The sequence below is a fragment of the Corvus hawaiiensis genome, chromosome 22, assembly GCF_020740725.1.
Source record: "Corvus hawaiiensis isolate bCorHaw1 chromosome 22, bCorHaw1.pri.cur, whole genome shotgun sequence".
NCBI lineage: Eukaryota > Metazoa > Chordata > Aves > Passeriformes > Corvidae > Corvus > Corvus hawaiiensis.
The window spans coordinates 1721732-1745500 of NC_063234.1; the positions used below are offsets into that span (position 1 = coordinate 1721732).

At 59.8% G+C, this 23769-nt stretch overlaps 1 protein-coding gene across 6 annotated transcripts in view; it reads left to right on the forward strand.

Annotated features, from left to right (window-relative positions):
* Positions 1 to 23769, forward strand: part of AGRN (agrin) — a 90400-nt gene that overhangs the window by 63716 nt on the left and 2915 nt on the right. For 3 of the 6 annotated variants that reach the window (XM_048326524.1, XM_048326526.1, XM_048326527.1), the window contains 22 exons: positions 55 to 198; positions 811 to 935; positions 1206 to 1311; positions 1842 to 2225; positions 2347 to 2481; positions 3825 to 3952; positions 5474 to 5588; positions 5899 to 6018; positions 7504 to 7848; positions 8885 to 9077; positions 9563 to 9778; positions 10444 to 10673; positions 11504 to 11638; positions 11751 to 11847; positions 12053 to 12217; positions 12329 to 12440; positions 13326 to 13337; positions 14176 to 14292; positions 15407 to 15596; positions 17462 to 17549; positions 21976 to 22200; positions 22783 to 22886. In XM_048326524.1, the coding sequence (XP_048182481.1) occupies positions 55 to 198; positions 811 to 935; positions 1206 to 1311; positions 1842 to 2225; positions 2347 to 2481; positions 3825 to 3952; positions 5474 to 5588; positions 5899 to 6018; positions 7504 to 7848; positions 8885 to 9077; positions 9563 to 9778; positions 10444 to 10673; positions 11504 to 11638; positions 11751 to 11847; positions 12053 to 12217; positions 12329 to 12440; positions 13326 to 13337; positions 14176 to 14292; positions 15407 to 15596; positions 17462 to 17549; positions 21976 to 22200; positions 22783 to 22886 (3486 nt within the window). Of the gene's footprint in view, positions 1 to 54; positions 199 to 810; positions 936 to 1205; positions 1312 to 1841; positions 2226 to 2346; positions 2482 to 3824; positions 3953 to 5473; positions 5589 to 5898; positions 6019 to 7503; positions 7849 to 8884; positions 9078 to 9562; positions 9779 to 10443; positions 10674 to 11503; positions 11639 to 11750; positions 11848 to 12052; positions 12218 to 12328; positions 12441 to 13325; positions 13338 to 14175; positions 14293 to 15406; positions 15597 to 17461; positions 17550 to 18196; positions 18221 to 20680; positions 21360 to 21975; positions 22201 to 22782; positions 22887 to 23769 lie in introns of those variants that run through there. The other 3 variants (XM_048326525.1, XM_048326529.1, XM_048326528.1) reach the window with 2 other exon arrangements.

The window sequence follows — 23769 nt, forward strand, 5'->3', positions numbered from 1 at the left end:
AACGGTGGTTTTTCCCCTATTTCCCACCCTGTAACTGCATTTCCCCTCTCCCAGCCTGTAACTGTGACCCCGTGGGCTCGGTGCGGGATGACTGCGAGCAGATGACGGGGCTGTGCTCCTGCAGGACGGGCATCATGGGCATGAAGTGCAACCAGTGCCCCAACGGCAGCAAACTGGGCACTGCTGGCTGTGAGAAAGGTCAGGGGGTCCTGCATAACTGGGATTTTGGTGTCTGAGTAACTGGGATTTTGGTTCCTGCATAACTGGGATTTTGGTGTCTGAATAACTGGGATTTTGGTTCCTGTGTAATTGGGATTTTTGTTCCTCTCCTTGGGATTTTGATTGTATAACTGGGATTTTGGTTCCTGTGTAATTGGGATTTTTGTTCCTCTCTTTGGGATTTTGATTGTATAACTGGGATTTTGGTTCCTGTGTAATTGGGATTTTTGTTCCTCTCTTTGGGATTTTTCTTCCTCTATAACTGGGATTTTGGTTCCTTTGTAACTGGGATTTTTCTTCCTGTATAATTGGGATTTTGGTTCCTTTGTAACTGGGATTTTGGTTCCTAGAATTAGGATTTTGGTTCCTAGAACTGGGATTTTGCTTCCTGTACTTGGGATTTTGCTTCCTGTATAACCGGGATTTTGTTTCTGCGTGTTTGGGATTTTGGTTCCTGTACAGTTTGGATTTTGGTTCCTGTACAGTCTGGCTTTTGGTTCCTGTACAGTCTGGATTTTGCTTCCTGCATTTGGGATTTTGGCTCCTGCACAACTGGGATTCTCACTGCTCACCTCCTTTCCCTCCCCGCAGACCCCTCAGCCCCTACATCCTGCGAGGAGATGCGCTGCGAGTTCGGGGCCTCGTGCGTGGAGGTGAACGGCTTCGCCCACTGCGAGTGCCCGTCCCCACTGTGCTCCGAAGCCAACACGACCAAGGTTTGGGGACAGCACCCTTGGGGGGCTCAGGGACATTTGGGGGTGTTCTCATGTCTCTCCCCCACAGAACCAGGCAGGGGATTGTTCCCTGCTGGTGACATGCAGGTCACACGTGTCCCCCAGCCGGGGACGCTCCGTGCCCCGCTGGCACCTCCGAGCTGCTCTGTGCCCCACAGGAGCCCCCCCAGAAACACTTCCAGCTTTTAGGGCCCTGTTCCCGCTGCTGGGAGGGGCCCAGAGGTGCAGCTGCGGTGTCCCCTGTGCCCCCAGGTGTGTGGCTCCGACGGTGTCACCTACGGGGACCAGTGCCAGCTGCTGACCATCGCCTGCAGGCAGGGCCAGCACATCACAGTCAAGCACGTGGGGCAGTGCCACGGTGAGTGTCCCCTGGGCAGTGCCATGCTGAGTGTGCCCTGGAGAGTGTCCCCTGGGCAGTGCCATGCTGAGTGTGCCCTGGAGAGTGTCCCCTGGGCAGTGCCACGCTGAGTGTCCCCTGGAGAGTGTCCCCTGGGCAGTGCCACGCTGAGTGTGCCCTGGAGAGTGTCCCCTGGGCAGTGCCATGCTGAGTGTGCCCTGGAGAGTGTCCCCTGGGCAGTGCCACGCTGAGTGTCCCCTGGAGAGTGTCCCCTGGGCAGTGCCACGCTGAGTGTGCCCTGGAGAGTGTCCCCTGGGCAGTGCCACGCTGAGTGTCCCCTGGAGAGTGTCCCCTGGGCAGTGCCACGCTGAGTGTCCCCTGGAGAGTGTCCCCTGGGCAGTGCCACCCCCTTGTCCTGACACTGACCCTTGCCCCCTGTGCCTCTGGGACACCCCTGGCACAGCCAGTGCCCTTCCTGGGGTTTGTCACCCCCTTCCCGGTGCCATCCCAGCTTTTTCCCCCTCCTCACCTCCTGTGTCCGCTCCTTGCAGAGTCCATCCCCCACACGAGCCCCCCCGTGCCCCCCACGCCGCTGCCCACGCTGCCCCCGGACCGGCTCCTGCTGCCTGCACCCCCTCAGGCCACCACGCGGGCCCCGGAGCCCACAGGGGTGGCCACCAGCTCCGTGCCACTGGAAGCCAAGCCCACGGAGCGAAGCCACCCCACGACGAGGCGCGTGACAACAGCCAGGCCGGCCACCACGCCCTGGGTCACCCACGGGGTGCACAAGGCCACCATTCGCCCGCTGGCCACCGCGCCCGTGGTGGTGGCCACCAGCCAGCCGGGCTACGGCGAGTCCGGCAGCGCTGAGGGCAGCGGGGACCAGGACATGGGGACCAGCGGTGACCAGGAGTCCAGCGGGGCGGGCTCTGCCGGTGAGTGCCACCCCTGCGGCTCCGGGGGGCTCCAGCCAGCCCTGGGTGTCACCGCGGGTGGAGCCGGGGCGTCACCGGGGCGCAGAGGTGTCACTGCTGATGTCCCCTTGCTGTCCCCCAGGGGAGGAGGAGCTGGAGGAGGGCCAGGTGACATCCGTGCCTGCCATCGAGAGGGCCACGTGCTACAACACCGCCCTGGGCTGCTGCTCCGACGGCAAAACCGCGGCTGCCGACGCAGAGGGGAGCAACTGCCCCGGTGAGCTCGGGGCTGGGGAGGGGTCTGGGGTCGCTTTGGGGTCAGGAGTTGGGGATCTCTCAAGGGGAATGACACAAAGAGCTGCCCGGGTGAACTGGGGATGGAGGAAGGGTCTGGGGTCACTTTGGGGTGAGGAGTCAGGGATCTCACAGGGGGGATGCCTGAGTTGCCCAGCACGGTGCTGTGCTTGCCCAGGTGGTCTTGTGCCCACTCTGGTGTCCCTGAGCATGTCCTGAGCCCCAGGAGCTGGCAGGCATTGTCCCCTCTGCCACGGCCAGCCCAGGTGCCCAGGTGGGCACTGCTGGTCACCCCAAGAGCCAGAGCTCTGCCCCTCTCTCCCCTCAGGTGCCCACCCTGTCCCTGGACTGCTCCAGCCCTAAAACCCTGACCAGGGCTTTGCCCAGGCTTGTGCCCAATCACCACGGGCACCAGGGGGGATGAGGGAATTCCTTGGATTCCCTGTGTCTGTGAAGGAACTGGGATCGGGACCAGTTTGGTGCTGGTGCGGGCAGGGACAGCAGCTGGAGCCCTAATGTCCCCTCTGGGCTTCCTGGGGTTCCCACCGGTGTTTCCTGCTCCCTGATCCAGCTGGGATCTCCTCTCCTTTCCACAATTTGAGGAAGCACAGCCACACCTCTGCTCCGTTAGAACATCCTCGTTATCCTGAAAATTGTTCCTCCAGGGCCGTGTCCCAGATTTTTCCTCATTGAAGTCTTTCCTTGTTCCTTGGGGTTTCCAGCAGGACATCCCCTTTTCCTCTGGGAAAACGGCACTTTCCTCTTTTAACCCAACCTGTGTGAAGGGAGAGGGAAAAGGAAAATGGGAAGGGAGAGGGGAGGGGAAAAGAGAAAGGGAAAGGAACTTCCTGTGTGGTTCCCACAGCGGGATCTCTCCGTCCTCTGCGTCCCCAGGAAAGGATCCACCCCTGGCATTCCTGGTGCAGTTCCAGGCTGGTTTGGCAGGCCTGGCTTTCCCTGTGCCAGGACTCCTCCTCGCCCCCAGCCCCGTTTGGCCCCGCTGTGCCCCGTGCATGCCCGTGGGTGCCCCGGGCCGTGGCGTGTCCTCTAACGTGTCTCTCTTGTCACCCAGCGGTGCAGGGGGGCCGCTCTCGGGGCCGGAGCTCGCAGGATCCCGTCTGGTAAAAGCTGCCACGTCCAGCCTGGTCTTTGCCATCTGCTCCAGCACTAACCCTCCATGGCTGTCCCGTCCCATCCCGACTAACCCGGCACTGGCACTACCCCCACACTGCCATCCCCCTTCCCAGGGACTCTGGCGCTCTCCCAGCCCCTCGCCCCCCCCTGCCCAGCTAAAGGGCTTTGTCTTGTGTTCCCTCCCTCCTGCAGCCACCAAGGTGTTCCAAGGAGTGCTGATCCTGGAGGAGGTGGAGGGCCAGGAGCTGTTCTACACCCCGGAGATGGCCGACCCCAAGTCGGAGCTCTTCGGGGAGACGGCGCGGAGCATCGAGGGCGCGGTGAGTTCTGCGCCCCTCGCCGGGGGCACAGCTGGGATCTGGAGGAAAAAGGGAATTCTGGAGTCAGGGAATCGCAGGATCGAGGTTGGGAAAGCCCTCCAAGATCACCAAACCCAGCCCAGCGCCGCCACTTCACCAAACCACGTCCCCAAGTGCCACATCCTCACACTCCTGGAGCTCTTCCAGGGATGGTGATTCTACCACTGCCATGGAGAGCTTGTGCCAGTGCCTGAGACCCAACCTAAACCTCTTCTGGTGCAACTTGAGGCCCTTTCCTGTCATCCTGTCACTTGTTCCCTGGGAGAAGAGCCTGACCCCACGTGGCCACAGCCTCCCTTCATTCCATGCTGGGTCAGAAATCCTTTTCCAGCTTGGCCTCGATGTTGGGACTGTTCAGACACCCCTGAGATGCCCAAAGTGTTTTACCTCCAGGAATAAGCCCTGAGACAAATCCATCCAAACCCCCTTCTCCCTCCAGTTCAGCTGCACAACTTTGGGACACTCCTGGTGTAAATCCACTCTCCCACCTCTCAGGAGAACCCCCTGCACTTCCAGCTGTGGGAGCAGGTGGATTTTGGGTGGGAATTTGTCCGTTTGGGGATGCTGAGGCAGTGCTGGGTGGCAGAGCAACCACAAACCATCTTTGCAAGGGCAGGAACATCTTTGGAGCTGATTCCAAGCCCTTTGGAGCAGATGGACAGGGCCCAGATGGCTGCTGCAGTCCCCGTGACAGAAACAGCGTCCCCAGGTCACTGCCGTGTGCCTGAGGGTGGGAATGCTCCCAAAATCATTGCCTCACTCATTCCGGGACTCTGCTGCTTTCTGGTTTTCCATGGAAACACAAAACCATGGCACAAAAGCCACCTGTGGCTGCAGACCCCTGTCCCTGGTGCCACCTGCCTGATGCCACGGGTGTGATGTGCCCTTGGACCCCTCTGGCCGCTATTCCCGCTTGAAAGGGGAAAACTAAACCGCGGGGTCATGAATTAATTAATTCCAGCCTCAGCCAGGGGAAGGTTTGGTGGCCCTGGCTGTGCCAGAGCTGGCAGCGCTGGCACCGTGTCCTCCAGACAAATCCTGCAGCGTCCCAGAGCCAGCTCGAGAAGGCAGGCGGGTATTTAAGGATGCAGAGCAGGGCTCTGTGGGGTTTTCCCGAGTGCCTGAGCAGCTTTAGGTGGATTTGGGAGAAATCAGGAGGACTCAGATGCCACACAAAGGAAAATCCCAGGATGAGCTGCGAGGTGGCTCCGCTCTGGCTCGGTTCTGCTCCTGCTCACCTCAGGGGTGGTTCCCTGTCCCGCTTTATTTATGGATCCCGCTCTTCCCTTGGCCATAAGGAACAGGGACCAGCTGGAATTGTCACAGCACAGCAGCCCCTGTTCCCTCCCTGTCACCGGGATGCCTTGCAAGGGCTTGGAAGCAAATCCAAGGCTGGCTGAGAGTCAGGATCTTCCCCTGGCGGGATCCCCATCCCAGGTTTCCCCACTGACCAGGATGTTCCCTTTCCTCCTTCCCCCACAGCTGGATGAGCTTTTCCGTGGCTCTGAAGTGAGGAAAGATTTCAAGAGCATCCGAGTGCGGGACCTGGGGCAGAGCAGCGCTGTCAGGGTCATCGTGGAGGCCCACTTTGACCCAGGTAGGGCCATTCCCTGGGGCATTCCCAGTGGGAATTCCGGCTGGAGAACCCTGTGTGGGGAGGAGAAGGAAAGAACCATCCTAAAATTCCCTGGGGTTGTGCCTTCTGTCCTGAAAAACTTCAGTGTGAGCAGAGCTGGGAGGAGCTGCTCCCCTGAGGAAGCTGGGAGCATTTTCCTTGGGAAAGGAGGATTCTTTTCCTTGGGAAAGGAGGATTCTTTTCCTTGGGAAGAGGGATTTGGGAGGGAAATTCCTGTTGGAATCTTCACTCTTCCTTCCCTCCCTCCTTCCCCCCTCCTGGCTGGGATCAGCCACGTCCTACACGGCCGCTGATATCCAGGGGGCCCTGCTGAAGCAGATCCGAGCTTCCAAGAAAAAAACCATCCTGGTGAAGAAGCCCCAGCAGGAGCACATCAAATTCATGGATTTTGGTGAGTCCCTGGGGCTGTGCCGAGTGCCCCTCACTTGGTTCAGGCTTTCAAAATGCCGAGGGAGCTCTGCTGGTCTTGCCAGGGCTTTGCAGCTGTGGCACCAAAAGCTTCCCCAGGTGGTGCCAGGGGGCAGAGGAATCATGGAATTATGGAATGGTTTGGGTTGGGAGGGACCTTAGAGATTATCTGGACCATGGGCAGGGGTCTTCCACTGTCCCAGGGTGCTCCAGCCTGGCTGTGGATGCTTCCAGGGATGGGGCAGCCTCAGCTTCTCTGGGAAATCCATCCCAGGGCCTCACCACCCTCTGGGTAAAATCCCTGGGCCTGGAATTATTTTTCCCTCAGGAAAACCATAAAAGGGTTAAAATTACCCCCTTTTCCATGGAATATGGTCAGTGCCACTCAAGGACATGCAGCTCTGCCCTGGAAAGGGAGCCCATCCTGGAATTCCAGAGGTGGTGGCCAGTGTGGGAATGCACACACCGCAGAATTCCCAGGAAAAGCAGGGACACAGAGCCTGGAACAGGCACAGCCCTCACCTCCAGCATTCCAGCTACATCCCAAAAAAACCCCGAGTTTTGTCTGCTTTGAGGCCACTTAGGCTGCAAATTCCCCTTCCTGGTGTCCTGCCAGGAGCACCCTGGCTGCTCAAAATCCATCCCCTAAACCACGCCTAACCCAAACCCACACCTGACCCTGCTCCTAACCCTAACCCTAACCTACACCTGACCCTAACTCTGACCCTAACCCATAACTGACCCTAACCCTAACCCTGACCCTGCTCCTAACCCACACCTGACCCTAACCCATAACTGACCCTAGCCCTGACCCTAGCCCATAACTCACCCTAACCCTAACACAAACCCACACCCAACCCTAACACACGCCTGACCTTGCGCCTAACCCATCCCTAATCCAACCCTAACCCTAACACACATCTGACCCTAACTCTAACCCTAACTTACACCTGACCCTAACCCTGACCCTAACCTGTAACTGACCCTTACCCTAACACAAACCCATCTGTAACCCTAACCCACACCTGATCCTAAACCTGACCCTTACCCATACCTAACCCTAACCCACACCTGACCCTAACCCTAACCCTGCCTCTAACCCACACCTGACCCTGGCCCTAACCCACACCTGACCCTGGCCCTAACACAAACCCATACCAAACCCTAACCCTGACCCACACCTGACCCTAACTCTAACCCACACCTGACCCTAACCCTGACCCTAACCCATAACTGACCCTAACCCAAACCAGCAGCTAACCGTAATCCTAACCCACACCTGACCCTAACCGACGCCTGAACTTAACCCTGACCCTAACCCATAACTGACCCCAATCCTAACCCACACCTGACCTTAACCCACACCTACCCCTAACTCTAACCCACACCTACCCCTAACCCCAATCCTAACCCACACCTGACCCTAACCCAAACCCACGCCTGACCCCACCCCTCTGCCGTGTTCCAGACTGGATCCCCCGGCTCTTCACCACCACCGTCACCACCACCACAGCCACCACCATGGCCCCGGCCACCACCATGGCCCCGGCCACCACGGCCCTCGGCCACCGCCCGGAGCCCGTGGGCAGAGCCGGCCCCAAGGCTGTGGGCGTGCTGAGCACCAGGAGGCCCAGCTCCACCAGCCCTGGCAGCGGCAGGAGGAAGCCCACCCGGCAGCCCCCTGGCACCACCAGGAGACCCCCCCGGCCCTGCGAGTCCCACCCCTGCCTGCACGGTGGCACCTGCGAGGACGACGGCCAGGACTTCACCTGCAGCTGCCCGGCGGGGAAAGGAGGGGCTGTGTGTGAGAAACGTAGGTGATGCTCCCAAAAATCCCAAATTTAGGGCCTGAAGAATCATTTGCCAGCCCCTGCCTTGGGCAGGGATGCCACCTTTGGACATTTCCAGAGATGGGAAACAGCACAAAACCACTGAGCAGGGACAGAGGGATGGGGGGGACGTGCAAACCAACCCCAAAATCGGCCCTGGCACGGCAGGGGTTGGTGTCACCGGCTGTCCCAGCTCTGCCACCGCAGCTTGTGCGGGTACAAGTGGGTGTAAAAGGTGAGCAGAGAGGTTGCAAAGAGCGAGGAGCAATTCCTCCCTGGCTCTGTCCTGATCCCAAAGCACTGGGAGGTTGGGAGCTGCTGCTTTGTTGTCCCAGCTCGTGGCAGCGTCACCCAGCGTCACCCAGTGCCACCCAGCCAGGCTCTGCCCACCCTCCCCAGCACCAGGACGGGGGTGCTGCTGATCCAGGCTCGTTTCCCAGCCCTTGGAGAAGCTCGGGAAGCAGCTGGATCCTGGCAGCACTGCTGGTGTTTACTGGGAGCTCCCCCAGGCGCTTTGGGGTCACACCAGGGGCTCTGGGTGGGCTCATTCCTAAAAAACTTTGTCCCTAAAGCCGTCACCTGGAGCTCTCCAAGCCCTGGGTGTCCAGGCCTGTTGGTTTTAACGGGATTTGGCCGCCCAGATCCTTTGGAAAACGTCGGCTGCAGTGAGGAAAAGCCAGGAGTGATGGATGGGAATCTGTCAGGTTTTTGGGGAGGAGAGAGGAAAATTAAGGAGCAGGGAAGCTGAGTTTGGAGGAGCTGTGGGAGCAAGGCATGGGAAGGACCAGCAGCGCTGATTTTGAACAGGGAGGAACTGGTAGGGAAACTTCTGGATGAAGTAATCCCAATTTTTGGGGGAAATGGCGTCACCAGAGGGGTCTGTGGGCAGCACTGGGAGTGTTCAGGGGGATCATTTCCCAGGAATGTGGCCACAGAGGGGCCTTCCTGGCAGGAAAACATTCCCGGGTTTGTGCCAGGCGCTCACTGCTCCGTCCTTGTGTCCCCTCCCCGGCCCCGCAGCCATCAGGTACTTCATCCCCAGCTTCGGGGGCAAGTCCTACCTGGCCTTCAAGATGATGAAGGCCTACCACACGGTGAGGATTTCCATGGAATTCCGGGCGCTGGAGCCCAGCGGGCTGCTCCTCTACAACGCCCAGAACCACGGCAAGGATTTCATCTCGCTGGCGCTCGTGGGCGGCTTCGTGGAGCTCAGGTGAGAGGCACAGCCAGGAGGGGGAATTTGGGTTGAATTGAGCCAAAGAGGCCTCAAAGTGGACAAAAATCAAGGGGGTTATTTTTGGGATGTAGCTGGAATACTGAGGGAGCTCGTTCCCTCTTCTCAGCACAGTGAACTCACTTGGCTCCCTCTGAATTTCAGAAAGCTCCGAGGTGTGGGAGGTTGGTTGTTTTGGGCGAGCGGGAGATCTTTTTTTGGTGGGTTTTTTTTTTAGCTGGGAAAAGAAATGCAGAGAGGGGAGGGGGGGAAAAAGGAAAGGGAGAAAAGCAGCGGAGTGGGGTTTTTTTTGCATTCCAAAATCCAATGGGATGGCTTTGGAATGGGGGGATAGGGAGGGCAGAGGTGGAGAGGGAGAGAAGGAGAGAGGGAAGGAGAGGGTCCCCAAGTGCTCCCAGTGCCGCACCACCCCTGGCATGGCCCAGCTGGCACCTTTGGGCACAAACAGCGCTTTTTCCCCCCAGGTTTAACACCGGCTCCGGCACCGGCACCGTCACCAGCCGGGTGCGCGTGGAGCCGGGCCGGTGGCACCAGCTGGTGGTGACGCGGAACCGGCGCAGCGGGGCCCTGGCCGTGGATGGGGAGCCCCACGTGAGCGGGGACAGCCCCCCGGGCACCGACGGCCTCAACCTGGACACCGACCTGTTCATCGGGGGAGCGCCCGACGACCAGATGGCACTGTGAGGGTGGCACTGGGCCTGCGGGGTGGCACTGGGCCTGGGGGAATGGCACTGGGCCTGTGAGGGTGGCACTGGGCCTGCAGGGTGGCACTGGGCCTGTGAGGGTGGCGCTGTCCCCGTGAGGGTGGCGCTGCCTCATGAAGGTGGCACTGTTCCCATGAGGGTGGCACTGGGCCTGGGGGGGTGGCACTGGGCCTGTGAGTGTGGCACTGTTCCCATGAGAGTGGCACTGCCCCATGAGGGTGGCACTGTCCCCATGAGGGTGGCACTGCCCCATGCGGGTGGCACTGTCCCCGTGAGGGTGGCACTGCCTCATGAGGGTGGTACTGTCCCCGTGAGGGTGGCACTGCCCCATGCGGGTGGCACTGTCCCCGTGAGAGTGGCACTGCCTCATGAGGGTGGTACTGTCCCCATGAGGGTGGCACTGTTCCCATGAGGGTGTCACTGTCCCCATGATGGTGGCACTGCCCCGTGAGTGTGGCACTGTCCCCTGAGTGTGGCACTGCCCTCGTGAGTGTGCCAAGGCAGGGACAACTCCCACCTTGAACTCGAGCCTGGAGTCTCTCCCAGCCCTGGCACTGTGAGGGCAGCACAGCCCGACCCCGCTGCCCGGCCCAGCTCTCCGCTGTGCCGTGGGCACAAACCCCCCTCGTGCGTCCCCTCAGGGTGGCCGAGCGCACCACGGCCACGGGCGGCCTGCGGGGCTGCATCCGCGTGCTGGGCATCAACAACCGCGTGTACGACCTGCGGGACGGCGCCGGCGACGTCCTCTACGGCAGCGCCGTGGGCGAGTGCGGCAACGACCCCTGCGAGCCCAACCCCTGCCACCACGGCGGCATCTGCCACGCCAAGGAGGCAGAGATGTTCCAGTGCCAGTGCCGCGACGCCTACACGGGTACGGGGATGGGCGCTGCGGGGTCTTCACCCCACCCCCCTGGGATCCCAGAACCTTTGGGATCGTCGTGGAGGGTGAAGCCACGTCCGGTGAGGGTGATAAGGGTCAGGATCGGGGTGTTCTCGTGCCCCAAATAAAGTCCCCTTTAGAGGCAGTAAAATGACGTCCCCATAAGGTGTTTTAGGGGTGTGGTGCCCTGCTGTTTGTGGGGTTCACTGTGGGGAAATTCCTCACTGGGCAGCTTCGTGGAGCGCAGGTGAGCGCCAGGGCGAGGAAAGGCACAGCCAGGAGGGGGAATTTGGGTTGAATTGAGCCAAAGAGGCCTCAAAGTGGACAAAAATCAAGGGGGTTATTTTTGGGATGTAGCTGGAATACTGAGGGAGCTCGTTCCCTCTTCTCAGCACAGTGAACTCACTTGGCTCCCTCTGAATTTCAGAAAGCTCCGAGGTGTGGGAGGTTGGTTGTTTTGGGCGAGCGGGAGATCTTTTTTTGGTGGGTTTTTTTTTTAGCTGGGAAAAGAAATGCAGAGAGGGGAAGAGGGATGGGGCACTGGAATGGGCTGCCCCGGGAGGGCTGGAGTCACCGGCCCTGGAGGGGTTTAACAAAGCCCGGACTGGCACTCAGTGCCGGGGTTTGCTTGGTGAGGAGGTGTTGGGTCATAGGTTGGACTTGATGATCCCAAAGGTTCGTCCTGGTATTCTGTGGGATTTCCCAGCTCGTGGAAAGCCACCTGAGCCAGGAGGGGGGACACTGGGGACACTGGGGGCACTGGGGACACGGCTCTGTGCTGGTGGCCGTGGGTTGGTGCCGAGCTGCCTGTCCTGCCGCAGGGCCCACGTGCGCCTTCGAGAGGAACCCGTGCGAGCCCTCGCCGTGCCACGTCTCTGCCACCTGCCTGGTGCTGCCCGACAAGGGGGCCCTGTGCGCCTGCCCCATGGGCCGCGAAGGGGAGTTCTGCGAGCGAGGTGGGACGGGGCATCCCCTGGGGCAGGGCGGGATCCCGGTGCTGATGTCCCCAGCCTGGTGAGGCTCTGGGGCCGTGCCTCGTGTCGCTCACCTCGCCCCCTGTGTGCCCAGTGACGGAGCAGGACCACTCCATGCCCTTCCTGCCCGAGTTCAACGGCTTCTCCTACCTGGAGCTGAACGGGCTGCAGAGCTTCGTGCCTGACCTGCAGTAAGTGCCAGGGATGGGCAGCAGAGGGGGAAATCCCCACCCCACAGCGCCCTGAGCGCGAGGGGCATTCCTCACCTGGCAGGGCTGGCATCCGTGCCATGGCCACGGTCCCAGGCTGGCAGGGTTATCCCAAGGGAGACAGGGATGGAGAAACCGAGCGTGAGGGCGGCTCGAGGGGAGGGTATCCATAATCCTTGTTTGTCAGGAACAAGATGTCCATGGAAGTGGTGTTCCTGGCCAAGAACCCCAGCGGGATGATCTTCTACAACGGCCAGAAGACCGATGGCAAAGGGGACTTTGTGTCCCTGGCGCTGCACGAGGGGCACCTGGAGTACAGATATGACCTGGGCAAAGGGGCAGCCGTGCTCAGGTGAGCTGGGGTGGCCCTGCCTGCTCAGGGCAGGTTTCCAGTGGTGTCTTTGCGGGTTCTGAGGGCAGAGCTCTCACCTGGGAGCCTTCTTTTCCCCTTTTTCCCCGCCAGGAGCAAGGAGCCAGTGCCCCTCAACACCTGGATCAGCGTCCTGCTGGAGAGGAGCGGGCGCAAGGGCGTCCTGAGGGTCAACAACGGCGAGAGGGTGATGGGGGAGTCCCCGGTGAGTTTGGGGGTCTGGGAGGGGGATTGGGGGAGTCCCCGGTGAGTTTGGGGGTCTGGGAGGGCTCTGGGCATGTGTGGGAGGAGTTCCCCAGGCTCTTGGGTTTTCAGTCATGGTTTTGAGGGTGGAGAAGTGGCCAGGACCCGGGCAGGGAAGGATCTCCTGCCAGACAGGAGCTTCCAGCCCCTTGTCCCTCCCTGTCCCTGCACACAGAGCTCAGCCAGGTTTCAGGAATGCCTTTGATGAGCCCCCCACACTCGCACGGAGCCCCCATCCCTTATTTCAGCTCCCTGTGTTGGGACAGGTACGTGAGGCACCCGTGGGGAAATGATTCCATCGTTAATTAAGGGGTGTCAGGAGCCCCCCAGCACGGGGAGGAGCTCATGGAGCAGGGAAAGCCTCGTGGTGCTGCTGCTGCATCCATGGGCGCTTCCTCTCCTCTTGTCCCAGCTGGAGCTTCCCTCTCCAACTCCAACCTCTCCCCACCCCGTCCCTCCACGCTTCTGTCGCTGCATTCCTGGGGGTCCCTTCCCTGCCCCTTTCCAGCCAGGAAGCTGAGAAGGCAGGAAAAGCCCTGCTTGCCACTGAACTCATCCCCAAATCCACCCGGAACCGCAGCATTCCTGCAAAACCAGGGATTTTTCCTCCCCTCACTCTGCTCTTTTGAAGCTCCTCTCCGAGCGAAGCCGCTCCCTGGGTGGCAGTGACCCTCCTGCCACCTCCTGCCAGCCCCTGAGCCACCCAGCCAGGGTGGCAGCAGGGTTTGGCAGCCCTGCCTGTTGCCATGTCACCCCACTGATGTCCCTTTTCTCTCTCTTTTTTTTTTTCTCTCTCTCCCTTTGATTTTCCTTTGTATTTTTCCCTCCCCTGCTGTCTGGATCCCAGAAATCCCGTAAGGTACAGATAAGTATGACCCCCCCCACGCCTCCATCTCATCTGCCATTGGCACCTCGTTCCTTTTTTTTGTGTTTTCCATCCCGATCTCAGTGTTCCACCCCGTCCCTTGCCCATCTGATTTAGGATCCCTGTAGTTTAGAGCCGCTCATTCCCTTTTCCTCCCTCATTCCCAGCCAGTTGTTGTGTTCTGTTTCGGGAGCATTCCAATTAATCCGGTCATTTTTTTTCTGTTAATCCCATGGAACATTCGTTAGTGATCCATATCACCCCGTCTTTGCTGTGGCCCTGGCTCCATCCCAGAGAATTCCCAGGAATGGGCATCGCTCCTGGGGCTGGAGCCTCACCTGGGATTTTCCAGCAGAGCGACAGCAAGGAGGGAATTTCCTCCTCCAAAAACACCACGTGGGGTGCAGGAGAACCTCCTCAAGCCATGGGGTGCAGGAGAACCCCCTCAAACCTGGAGCAGCCAGGATGGATCCCTCTGGAATGTGCTGGGATTGAGCTCCAGCCCTGCAGAGGCTCGGAGCGATGTTTGGGTACCCGAGTTTTGGGGTCGCACGAAACCAGAGCCCCCCTCCAGGCCTGAGGGCATTGGGACAGCCCCTCCCCAAAATTCAATCCATGGGAAACCTTTCCCAGGTGCCCACCGGGGGTGGGACCTCGCAGTCCTTGGCATGAGGAGGTTTCCTGAAGGCTCCATCCGTAGAACCATAAATAAAACATCATAAAATATCCCAAATTAAGGGAGCCACGAGGATCCTCAAGCCCAACTCCTGGCCCCGTCCAGGACAACCAGGGACACCCTGACACCTTCTCCATGATTCTCCTGTTTCCCCAGATGCCTCACATGGTGCTGAACCTGAAGGAGCCATTTTATGTGGGGGGAGCCCCGGATTTCTCCAAGCTGGCTCGAGCAGCCGCCATCTCCAGCGGCTTCGAGGGAGCTGTGCAGAAGGTGAGGTCCTGGTGGCCAGCCCAGTGTCCACTGAGAGGTGTGAGTGGCCAGCCCAGTGTCCACTGGGAGCTGTGAGTGGCCAGCCCAGTGTCCAGTGGGAGGTGTGAGAGGCTGAGGTCCTGGTGGCCAGCCCAGTGTCCACTGAGAGGTGTGAGTGGCTGAGGTCCTGGTGGCCAGCCCAGTGTCCACTGAGAGGTGTGAGTGGCCAGCCCAGTGTCCACTGGGAGGTGTGAGAGGCTGAGGTCCTGGTGGCCAGCCCAGTGTCCACTGGGAGCTGTGAGTGGCCAGCCCAGTGTCCAGTGGGAGGTGTGAGAGGCTGAGGTCCTGGTGGCCAGCCCAGTGTCCACTGAGAGGTGTGAGTGGCTGAGGTCCTGGTGGCCAGCCCAGTGTCCACTGAGAGGTGTGAGTGGCCAGCCCAGTGTCCACTGGGAGGTGTGAGAGGCTGAGGTCCTGGTGGCCAGCCCAGTGTCCACTGGGAGCTGTGAGTGGCCAGCCCAGTGTCCACTGGGAGGTGTGAGAGGCTGAGGTCCTGGTGGCCAGCCCAGTGTCCACTGGGAACTGTGAGAGGCTGAGGTCCTGGTGGTCAGTCCAGTGTCCACTGGGAGGTGTGAGTGGCCAGCCCAGTGTCCACTGGGAGCTGTCCCACCTGCCCTGGGATGGAGCTGGGAGCTGTCCTGGCATGTGGAGCACACCTGGTCGAAAAGTGGCACCAGTGGGGGCCAGGAGGGGAACACGAGGTCACAGGAACATGTGGGAATTGGGGATGGATTCCCACCTTAGGGATGGATTCCCACCTTAGGGACGGATTCCCACCTTAGGGATGGATTCCCATCTTAGGGATGGATTCCTGTCTCCTCTTGTCCCCAGGGACACTGCCTGGTTCCCCCACGGCACCAGAGGTGGCAGTGAAGGACCATCAGAGAGTCCCAGACTGGTTTGGGTTGGAGGGACCTCAAAGCTCACCCTGTGCCATGGGCAGGGAACGCTTCCACCATCCCAGCCCCGTCCAACCTGGTCTCGGACACTTCCAAGGATGAGACATCCACAATTCCTCCTGGAAATCCATCCCAGGGCCCGGGCAGCTCGTGACTGACTCTGTTTCTCCTCCCTGCAGATCTCAGTCCAGGGGGTGCCCATGCTGATGGAGCACAACATCCGCAGTGCCATGGAGATCTCCCCGTTCCGGGGCCACCCCTGCACCCAGAAACCCAACCCCTGCCAGAACGGGGGCTCCTGCAGCCCCAGCATGGAGGGCTACGAGTGCTCCTGCCAGAGGGGCTTCTCTGGGGCCCACTGCGAGAAGGGTGAGGGGCCACGGGGGGCTGGAGGTGGCCATGGGGACTGGAGGTGGCCATGGGGGGCTGGAGGTAGCCATGGGGGCTGGAGGTGGCACAGAGGGCTGGAGGTGGCACAGGGAGCTGAAGGTAGCCATGGGGGCTGGAGGTGGCCATGGGAGGCTGGAGGTGGCCATGGGGGCTGGAGGTGGCACAGGGAGCTGGAGGTGGCCATGGGGGCTGGAGGTGGCCATGGGAGGCTGGAGGTGGCCATGGGGGCTGGAGGTGGCACAGGGAGCTGGAGGTGGCCATGGGGGCTGGAGGTGGCACAGAGGGCTGGAGGTGGCCATGGGGGCTGGAGGTGGCCATGGGAGGCTGGAGGTGGCCATGGGGGCTAGAGGTGGCACAGGGAGCTGGAGGTGGCCATGGGGGGCTGGAGGTGGCACAGGGAGCTGGAGGTGGCCATGGGGGCTGGAGGTGGCCATGGGGGGCTAGAGGTGGCACAGGGAGCTGGAGGTGGCCATGGGGGGCTAGAGGTGGCACAGGGAGCTGGAGGTGGCCATGGGGAGCTGGAGGTGGCACAGAGGGCTGGAGGTGGCCATGGGGGCTGGAGGTGGCCATGGGGGGCTAGAGGTGGCACAGGGAGCTGGAGGTGGCACAGGGAGCTGGAGGTGGCCATGGGGGGCTGGAGGTGGCCATGGGGGCTGGAGGTGGCACAGGGAGCTAGAGGTGGCCATGGGGGCTGGAGGTGGCACAGGGGGCTGGAGGTGGCACAGGGGGCTGGAGGTGGCACAGGGAGCTAGAGGTGGCCATGGGGGCTGGAGGTGGCCATGGGGGCTGGAGGTGGCCATGGGGGGCTAGAGGTGGCACAGGGAGCTGGAGGTGGCACAGGGAGCTGGAGGTGGCCATGGGGGCTGGAGGTGGCCATGGGGGCTGGAGGTGGCACAGGGAGCTAGAGGTGGCCATGGGGGCTGGAGGTGGCCATGGGGGCTGGAGGTGGCACAGGGAGCTGGAGGTGGCCATGGGGGGCTGAAGGTAGCCATGGGGGGCTGGAGGTAGCCATGGGGGGCTGGGGGTGGCCATGGGGGGCTGGAGGTGGCCATGGGGGCTGGAGGTGGCACAGGAAGCTGGAGGTGGCCCCTCACCCACATGGCACTGGAGCTGTCCTGGTGGCAGCAGGACAACATGGAAGCCAAGCTGGAATTCTTGTCCTTCCTATAATCACGGAATGGTTTGGTTGGAAGGGATTGAAAGCTGCTCTCATCCCATGGGCAGGGACACCTCCCACTATCCCAGAGATCCTAAATCAGATGGAAAACCTGGAAAAGCTCCTGCAGAAGTTCAGCGCATCCAGCAAGGGTTAGGGTGAAAAGGAGCACAAATCAGGATGTTCTTTGAGAGAAAAACTCTTGGAGAGCTGGGCTAGGGAATCATGGAATGGGTTGGGTTGGAAGGCGCCTTAAATCCCATCGTTTCCCACCCCATCCATGGGCAGGGACACCTCCCACTATCCCAGGTTGCTCCAGCAATCCCAATCCACTTCCAGGGATGGGCCATCCACACTTCTCTGTGTTGGTGCCTCCCCACCCTCCCAGGGAAGAATTCCTTCCCAATATCCCACCTAAACCTCCTGTCTCTCCATTTAAACCCAATAAATCAAAATTCCAGTTCAAACCGACCTTTCCTGCCTTCCAAATGGGGCAATGCTGCAAATCCCGGGTTCTAAAGCCGCTCAGACCTCTCAGGGGGTGACATTTCGCAGGGGACACAGCTTTGGGTGTGTCAGGGATGCTCAGTGAGGAAAGGGGGATTTTCCCAGAGTCCCAGCATGGACAGGAATTATCTGCCTTTCCCTGGCAGCTCCTTTTCCCACCTCCCTGTTCTTCCCCCCTCAGTGATCATTGAGAAGGCAGCGGGGGATGCCGAGGCCGTGGCCTTCGACGGCAGGACGTACCTGGAGTACCACAACGCCGTCACCAAGAGGTACCTTGGCTGCTGGCCTGAGCCGAGCCCCAAACCAGGAATTCGGGCTGATTCCAGGAGGAAAAGCTGGGATCCAGGAGCTCCAAACCAGGGCCGGTTGTTCCTGGTCCTTCCCTGCAGAGCTGCCCTGTTGGCAGAGTGTTTTCCCCCCAGATTCCCAGCTCCAGGCCTGGCTGTGGTTCTGCTGCCTGGAGGAAACTCCAGCCTGGTTTGGGAATGGGATGGAACTGGATCCTTCATGTCCCGGGCTGGATGGTGCTGCCAGCAGGATGGGACATCTCTGCTTTGGGACACGTGTGACTGTCCCGACCTCTGCTCGTCCCCCGTGCTGGGGAGGACCCTGTGGTGTCCATGGCTGTGCTGGTCCTTGGGAATTCCCTCTGGGAATGCTGCCTGAGGTCCTCCAGGCTGCAAATCCCTCCTTCAGGAGACTCCTGGGAGTTCTGCTCAGTGCCCTTCCTCCCTCCCCACTGGGGTTAATTCCCACCTCCAGGACGCTGGGAGAGGGTCTTGGATGGGATCCCATCCATCTGCCTGTCCCATTCCCAGTTTCCCAGCCCTGCGGGGGGGGTGTCCGTGTGGAGCTGTTGTCTGTCCCTGTCTGTGTGTCTGTCCCCTCTCAATGTCGCTGTTTCTCTGTTTTCAAGCCACCTGAGCAATGAGATCCCAGCGTAAGTACGGCCCCGCCCACCCTCACCGCGTCCCCACTGCCACCCCAAACACCGGGGCAGCTCCGGGCAGGAGGAGGGGGAGGAATCTGGGGCTTCTCCCTGCATCTTTTGGGGGAAAATATTCCCATTCCAGAGGGGAGGAGGACTCGGGTGCTGACGGCAGCTCGTGGGGCTGTACAGGAGCTGCTTTACCTGGATGTGTCACATCCAGCTGTTGTCCCAGCCCTGCCACACCCAGCTGTTGTCCCCCCGGCATGCCTTAATTTAATTAGTAAGCACGATTTGAACAGAGTTTAAGGACGAGCACAGGGAAGGAAAACTCCTGTGGCTCCCTGCTCCGGCAGCAGCTGAAGGTGTTGGAGATGCAAACTCAGGGTGCTGATCCCGCCCTGATTTTTCCAGCATGGATGTGGCTTTGGAGGAGGCCGGGCTGGGCACTGGGAACCCCTCAAAACATCCCCGGTGTGGATGAGGGGTCAGAAAAAGGGTCAGGGCAGGCGGATGGGGAGAAGTCCAAATGCCTGGGCAGCTGAGATGTGCTGTCTGTGTGTCTGTCCTGCACCGAAGGGAAGCCCTGCTCCATGAGGAGCATTCCCTGCTGTGGGAAGGGGGAATCTGGGGGGATCCCTGCCTGCCCCATCCCATCCCATCCCACCTCATTCTGTGCCCTCTGGGCGTGGGCAGGGCCGTGGGGGCTGAGCTGTGCCTGTGCATGGGGGGCTGCAGGGCCATCACCTGCATGCTCACAGCACCGGGAGGGGCTGGGAAGGCTTTTTTAGGATTTTTAGGATTTTTAGGATTATCCTGAGTGTCCTCCTAAGCTGGGCAGTGCCCTCCAGCACTGTGGCCTCACAACTGTCCCTGTGCACCCCCCCCGCCCCGAGCCACAGCCCTGCCAGTGACCCTGCCTGGCCCAGTGCCCTGCAGAGGGAATGTCACCATTCCCAGCCTTTTCCCAGCCAGTTTGGGCTGTGCTGCCCCATCCTGGGAGGGATCTTCTCCCAGTTCCCCCTGCTGGGCTTGGCTAGAGCCCTGCCAGGCCGTGGGCTGCCCATAAAAGTGGATTTTTTCTCCTCCAGGGCGTGCCCAGGGCAGGACCAACATTCCCATGGCTCCTCCAGCCCTGACATGCCCGTACTGGTTTTTACTGGGACATCCATTTTTATAGTTTACGTTTATTTAGGGCTGAATGAGCAGGACCTGGAGCCTGTGACACTTGCAGGGACAGCTGCGCTCCTGGATTTCCCCTTTTCCCTGCACTCCCTGTCCTCCGAGTGCCCCAGGGCTGACTCAGAGGCCACATGTGACAATTCCACGTCCAAGAGGGGAGTTCATCCCGAAGCATCCCAAGGGCAGGAGGAGGAAAAACGGCCTCAAGCTGCACCAGGGGAGGTTTGGGTTGGATATTTGGGAAAATTTCTTCTCTGGAAGGGTGGTCAGGGATTGGAAGTGTTCAGAAGTTGTGTGGATGTGGCACTTTTGGATGTGGTTTTGTGAACACTTCCATGTTCCACCCCAGTTCCAATGCCTGGCAGCCCTTCCAGTGAGGGAATTCTCCCAAATATCCAATCCCAACCTCCACTGAGGGAATTCTCCCAAATATCCAATCCCAACCTCCGCTGAGGGAATTCTCCCAAATATCCAATCCCAACCTCCGCTGAGGGAATTCTCCCAAATATCCAATCCAAGCTTCCAGTGAGAGAATTCTCCCAAATATCCAATCCCAACCTCCACTGAGGGAATTCTCCCAAATATCCAATCCCAACCTCCGCTGAGGGAATTCTCCCAAATATCCAATCCAAACCTCCACTGAGGGAATTCTCCCAAATATCCAATCCCAACCTCCACTGAGGGAATTCTCCCAAATATCCAATCCCAACCTCCGCTGAGGGAATTCTCCCAAATATCCACTCCCAACCTCCACTGAGGGAATTCTCCCAAATATCCACTCCCAACCTCCACTGAGGGAATTCTCCCAAATATCCAATCCAAACCTCCACTGAGGCCATTTCCTCTCCTCTGTCCCTTGTCCCCAGCCCGCCCTGGCTGTCTCCTCCTGCCAGGGAGTTGTGGAGAGCAAAAAGGTCCTTCTTGAGCTCCTTTTCTCCCTCAGCCCCTCCCGAACCTGACTCCGTGCCCAGCACAGGTTGGATATTCCCTCCTTGCCGTTATCCCGCTCTCCCTGCCCCAGCTCCCACTTCCACAGGTGTTTCCATGGCTGGAGGAGGCTCACCCAGGGGACAATTCCCGGCTCTCCTGCTCACTCCAGGCAGTTCCTGCTTGGAAGCTGCGTGGGGTGAAGAGCTGTTCCCAGCGGGGTGGGAGAGGGAAGGAAGGCAGGGAAGGAGGGAAGGCAGGAAGGGAAGGCAGGGAAGGAGGGAAGGCCGGAAGGGAAGGCAGGGAAGGGTCTCCTCGCTGCCCCGCGCTTATGGCACGCTCCCCTTTTTTCCCCCATCCGAGTCCCGAGGCGCTGGATTTCTCCTCGGAGCCCAGGTGAGTGTGCCAGGCTGCCGCTGTCTCGTGCCGTGCCCGTGCCTCAGCATGTCCCCGTGTCCCTGTGTGTGTCCTGTGTGTCCCCATCCCTGCTTTTTATCCCTGAGGGATGAGCTCTGCAGAGGGGGCGCCCAGGCTGAGTGATCCTGCAAGGACATCAGGCCTTGTCCTGCCCTCTGGATGCAGCTTCCCGTGGGGATAAAAAGCTCTCGGTGGTGTCTCTGTTGTCCAGTCTGTGTCTCTGTGCCAGGAGCCTCGTGCCTGTTCCAGAGGCAAAAATCGGGATGCAAATATGGGGGAAATCCCATCTTTCCTTCCTTCCTCCCTTGGGAAAAGACCTAGAGAAGGTTTTGTTGCCTCCATCCCCTTCCTGTCACCGTCCCAGAGTGCCAAGGCTGCCGTGGCACAGCTGGCGGGGATTGTGCTCCATGAGGACAAAAACAAGGAATCTCCATCTGGATCTTGGGGAGAATCCCAGGAGAGCTGAGCAGCCCCGCTCAGGGCAGCAGGAGGATGGGGATTGGTGTTCCCAAGAGTGGCAGCTGGGTCAGAGACCTCCAGGGCTGCTCCTTGGATCCTCTGGCCTGGTTTGGAGCTTCCCATCCACTCCCACAGGAATTCTGGTAGCACAAAATCCGCCACCCTTGAGGTGTATCCCAGGAGTGGGGTGGAGGTTATCCCAAAATCCGCCACCCTTGAGGTGTATCCCAGGAGTGGGGTGGAGGTTATCCCAAAATCCGCCACCCTTGAGGTGTATCCCAGGAGTGGGGTGGAGGTTATCCCAAAATCCGCCACCTTTGAGGTGTATCCCAGGAGTGGGGTGGAGGTTATCCCAAAATCCGCCACCCTTGAGGTGTATCCCCGGAGTGGGGTGGAGGTTATCCCAAAATCTGCCACCCCTGAGGTGTATCCCAGGAGTGGGGTGGAGGTTATCCCAAAATCTGCCACCCTTGAGGTGTATCCCAGGAGTGGGGTGGAGGTTATCCCAAAATCTGCCACCCCTGAGGTGTATCCCAGGAGTGGAGGTTATCCCAAAATCTGCCACCCTTGAGATGTTTCCCAGGAGTGAGGTGGAGGTTATCCCAAAATCTGTCACTCCTGAGGGCAGCAGGTGGGGACAGACCCCATGGATGTATCCCAATCCCAGGAATGGGACGGAGGCTATCCCAGCTCCCTGGGAGGAGGAGGAGGCTGCTCCAAGGAGCTGCTCAGGAGCCGCCTGTCGCTTTTCCAGCCCCGTTCTCCCTCTGCTCTCCCCGCAGTGAGAAGGCTCTGCAGTCCAACCACTTCGAGCTCAGCATCAAAACCGAGGCCACGCAGGGGCTGCTCCTGTGGAGCGGGAAGGGGCTGGAAAAGTCGGATTACATCGCCCTGGCCATCGTGGATGGCTTCGTGCAGCTGAGCTACGACCTCGGCTCCAAACCCGTCACCCTGCGCTCCACAGTCCCCGTCAACACCAACCAGTGGATCCACATCAAAGCCTCCAGGTGAGGGGGGACAGCGGGATGGGGATGGGGATGGGGATGGGGATGGGGATGGGGATGGGGATGGGGATGGGGATGGGGATGGGGATGGGGATGAGGTGGCTGAGTCACGGCGCGGTGATCCCCAAGGATCTCTCCTTGGATGAGAACAGAGGGCAGGCCCTGCCCTGCTGGGACATGCCGCGAAATGTCAGAGGGGACACGCAGGAGGTGTGGAAGGGCCGTGCCTTGGATTTGGGATCTCTGAGGGTTTCACATTCTGTTCCCGGTGGGAGCAAGCCGGCCCTTTTTTATTTTTATGGGAGGTGGGAGCGGGCAAGGATCACGCCCCTGGAGTGCCAGGGATTCCTGCCACGGGATCTGGCAGGGCTGGGGTGGCTCTGTGGGATGCCACAGGGGTGCTGGAGGGGACAGTCCCCGCGGCTGGGTGGCACTGGGGCAAGGATTGTATCCAGAGGGATGCTCAGCTCTGCAGCTGGAAAAGCACTGGTGCTTCCCAGTGTTGGGATTTGCAGGGAACAGCTCCGGGCCTTCCCTCTGGGGCTGTTCATTAATTGCTGGTTTTCCTCCCTCCCTCGGGAGCAGGGTCCAGAGGGAAGGCTCCCTCCAGGTTGGGAATGAAGCTCCCATCGCCGGCTCCTCCCCTCTTGGGGCCACCCAGCTGGACACGGACGGGGCCCTGTGGCTGGGTGAGTCCGGGGGAAAGGAGAGCATTCCCGTGTCCCTGGCTGAGGATTCAGAGCTGGAATGGGATGGGGATGTCCCTCCCTTCCTCCAGCACCACACCGTGGCCTCAAAATTCCTACAAATGCTGAGGGACCAGTGCCTCTCCCTGCCATGGCACCGTGAGGGGGTAACTGGGAATTAGAGTCATCACTGGTGTTGGAAGGGACCTTAAAGCCCCTCCAGTGCCATTCCCAGGCACATCCCACTATCCCAGGGTGCTCCAAGCTGGCCTGGCACACTTCCAGGGATGGGGCAGCCACAGCTTCCCTGGGAATTCCATCCCAGGGGCTCCCCACCCTCACAGGGAAGAACAGGGTTGGATTCTACTCACACTTTCTGGAAGCATCTGTGCTTATCTCCCTGGTCTGAGCCTGTAGTTCAGGTCTAACCTGACCTACAGGGAGTTCATATTCCAAAATTTCTCCTTCTGAAGCCCACCTAGAAGTTACCTGGAAAGCAGGATTTTTTCCACGAGGAATTTTTCTTGGGCTTCCCCAGGCTGTGTTTGCAGTCAGTCCTTTGTAACTTCAGCGTGTTTGATGGGCCACCATTGGCAGTGCAGTCACTGAACCAAAATGCAGCTTGAATTTGGGGCCAAATTCCAAGGAGACGAGACTCGGATCGGTATTTTAGAGTAGAAATAGAACAGTGTTTTCAACAGAAATACCAGTAGAAAGAAGTCAGTGGTTTAAGTGTCCTCAGGAAAGCGACAGGCATTGGTTGGAACTGACGTGATTTAAGTGGAAACAACGACTTAATTTTTATAAAATGAATTCATTTAATTGATATTTATTAATGGGCAGGGAAGAGGGTTTTCCCTGCTGTTGGGAGGCAGTGCCTGGGGGG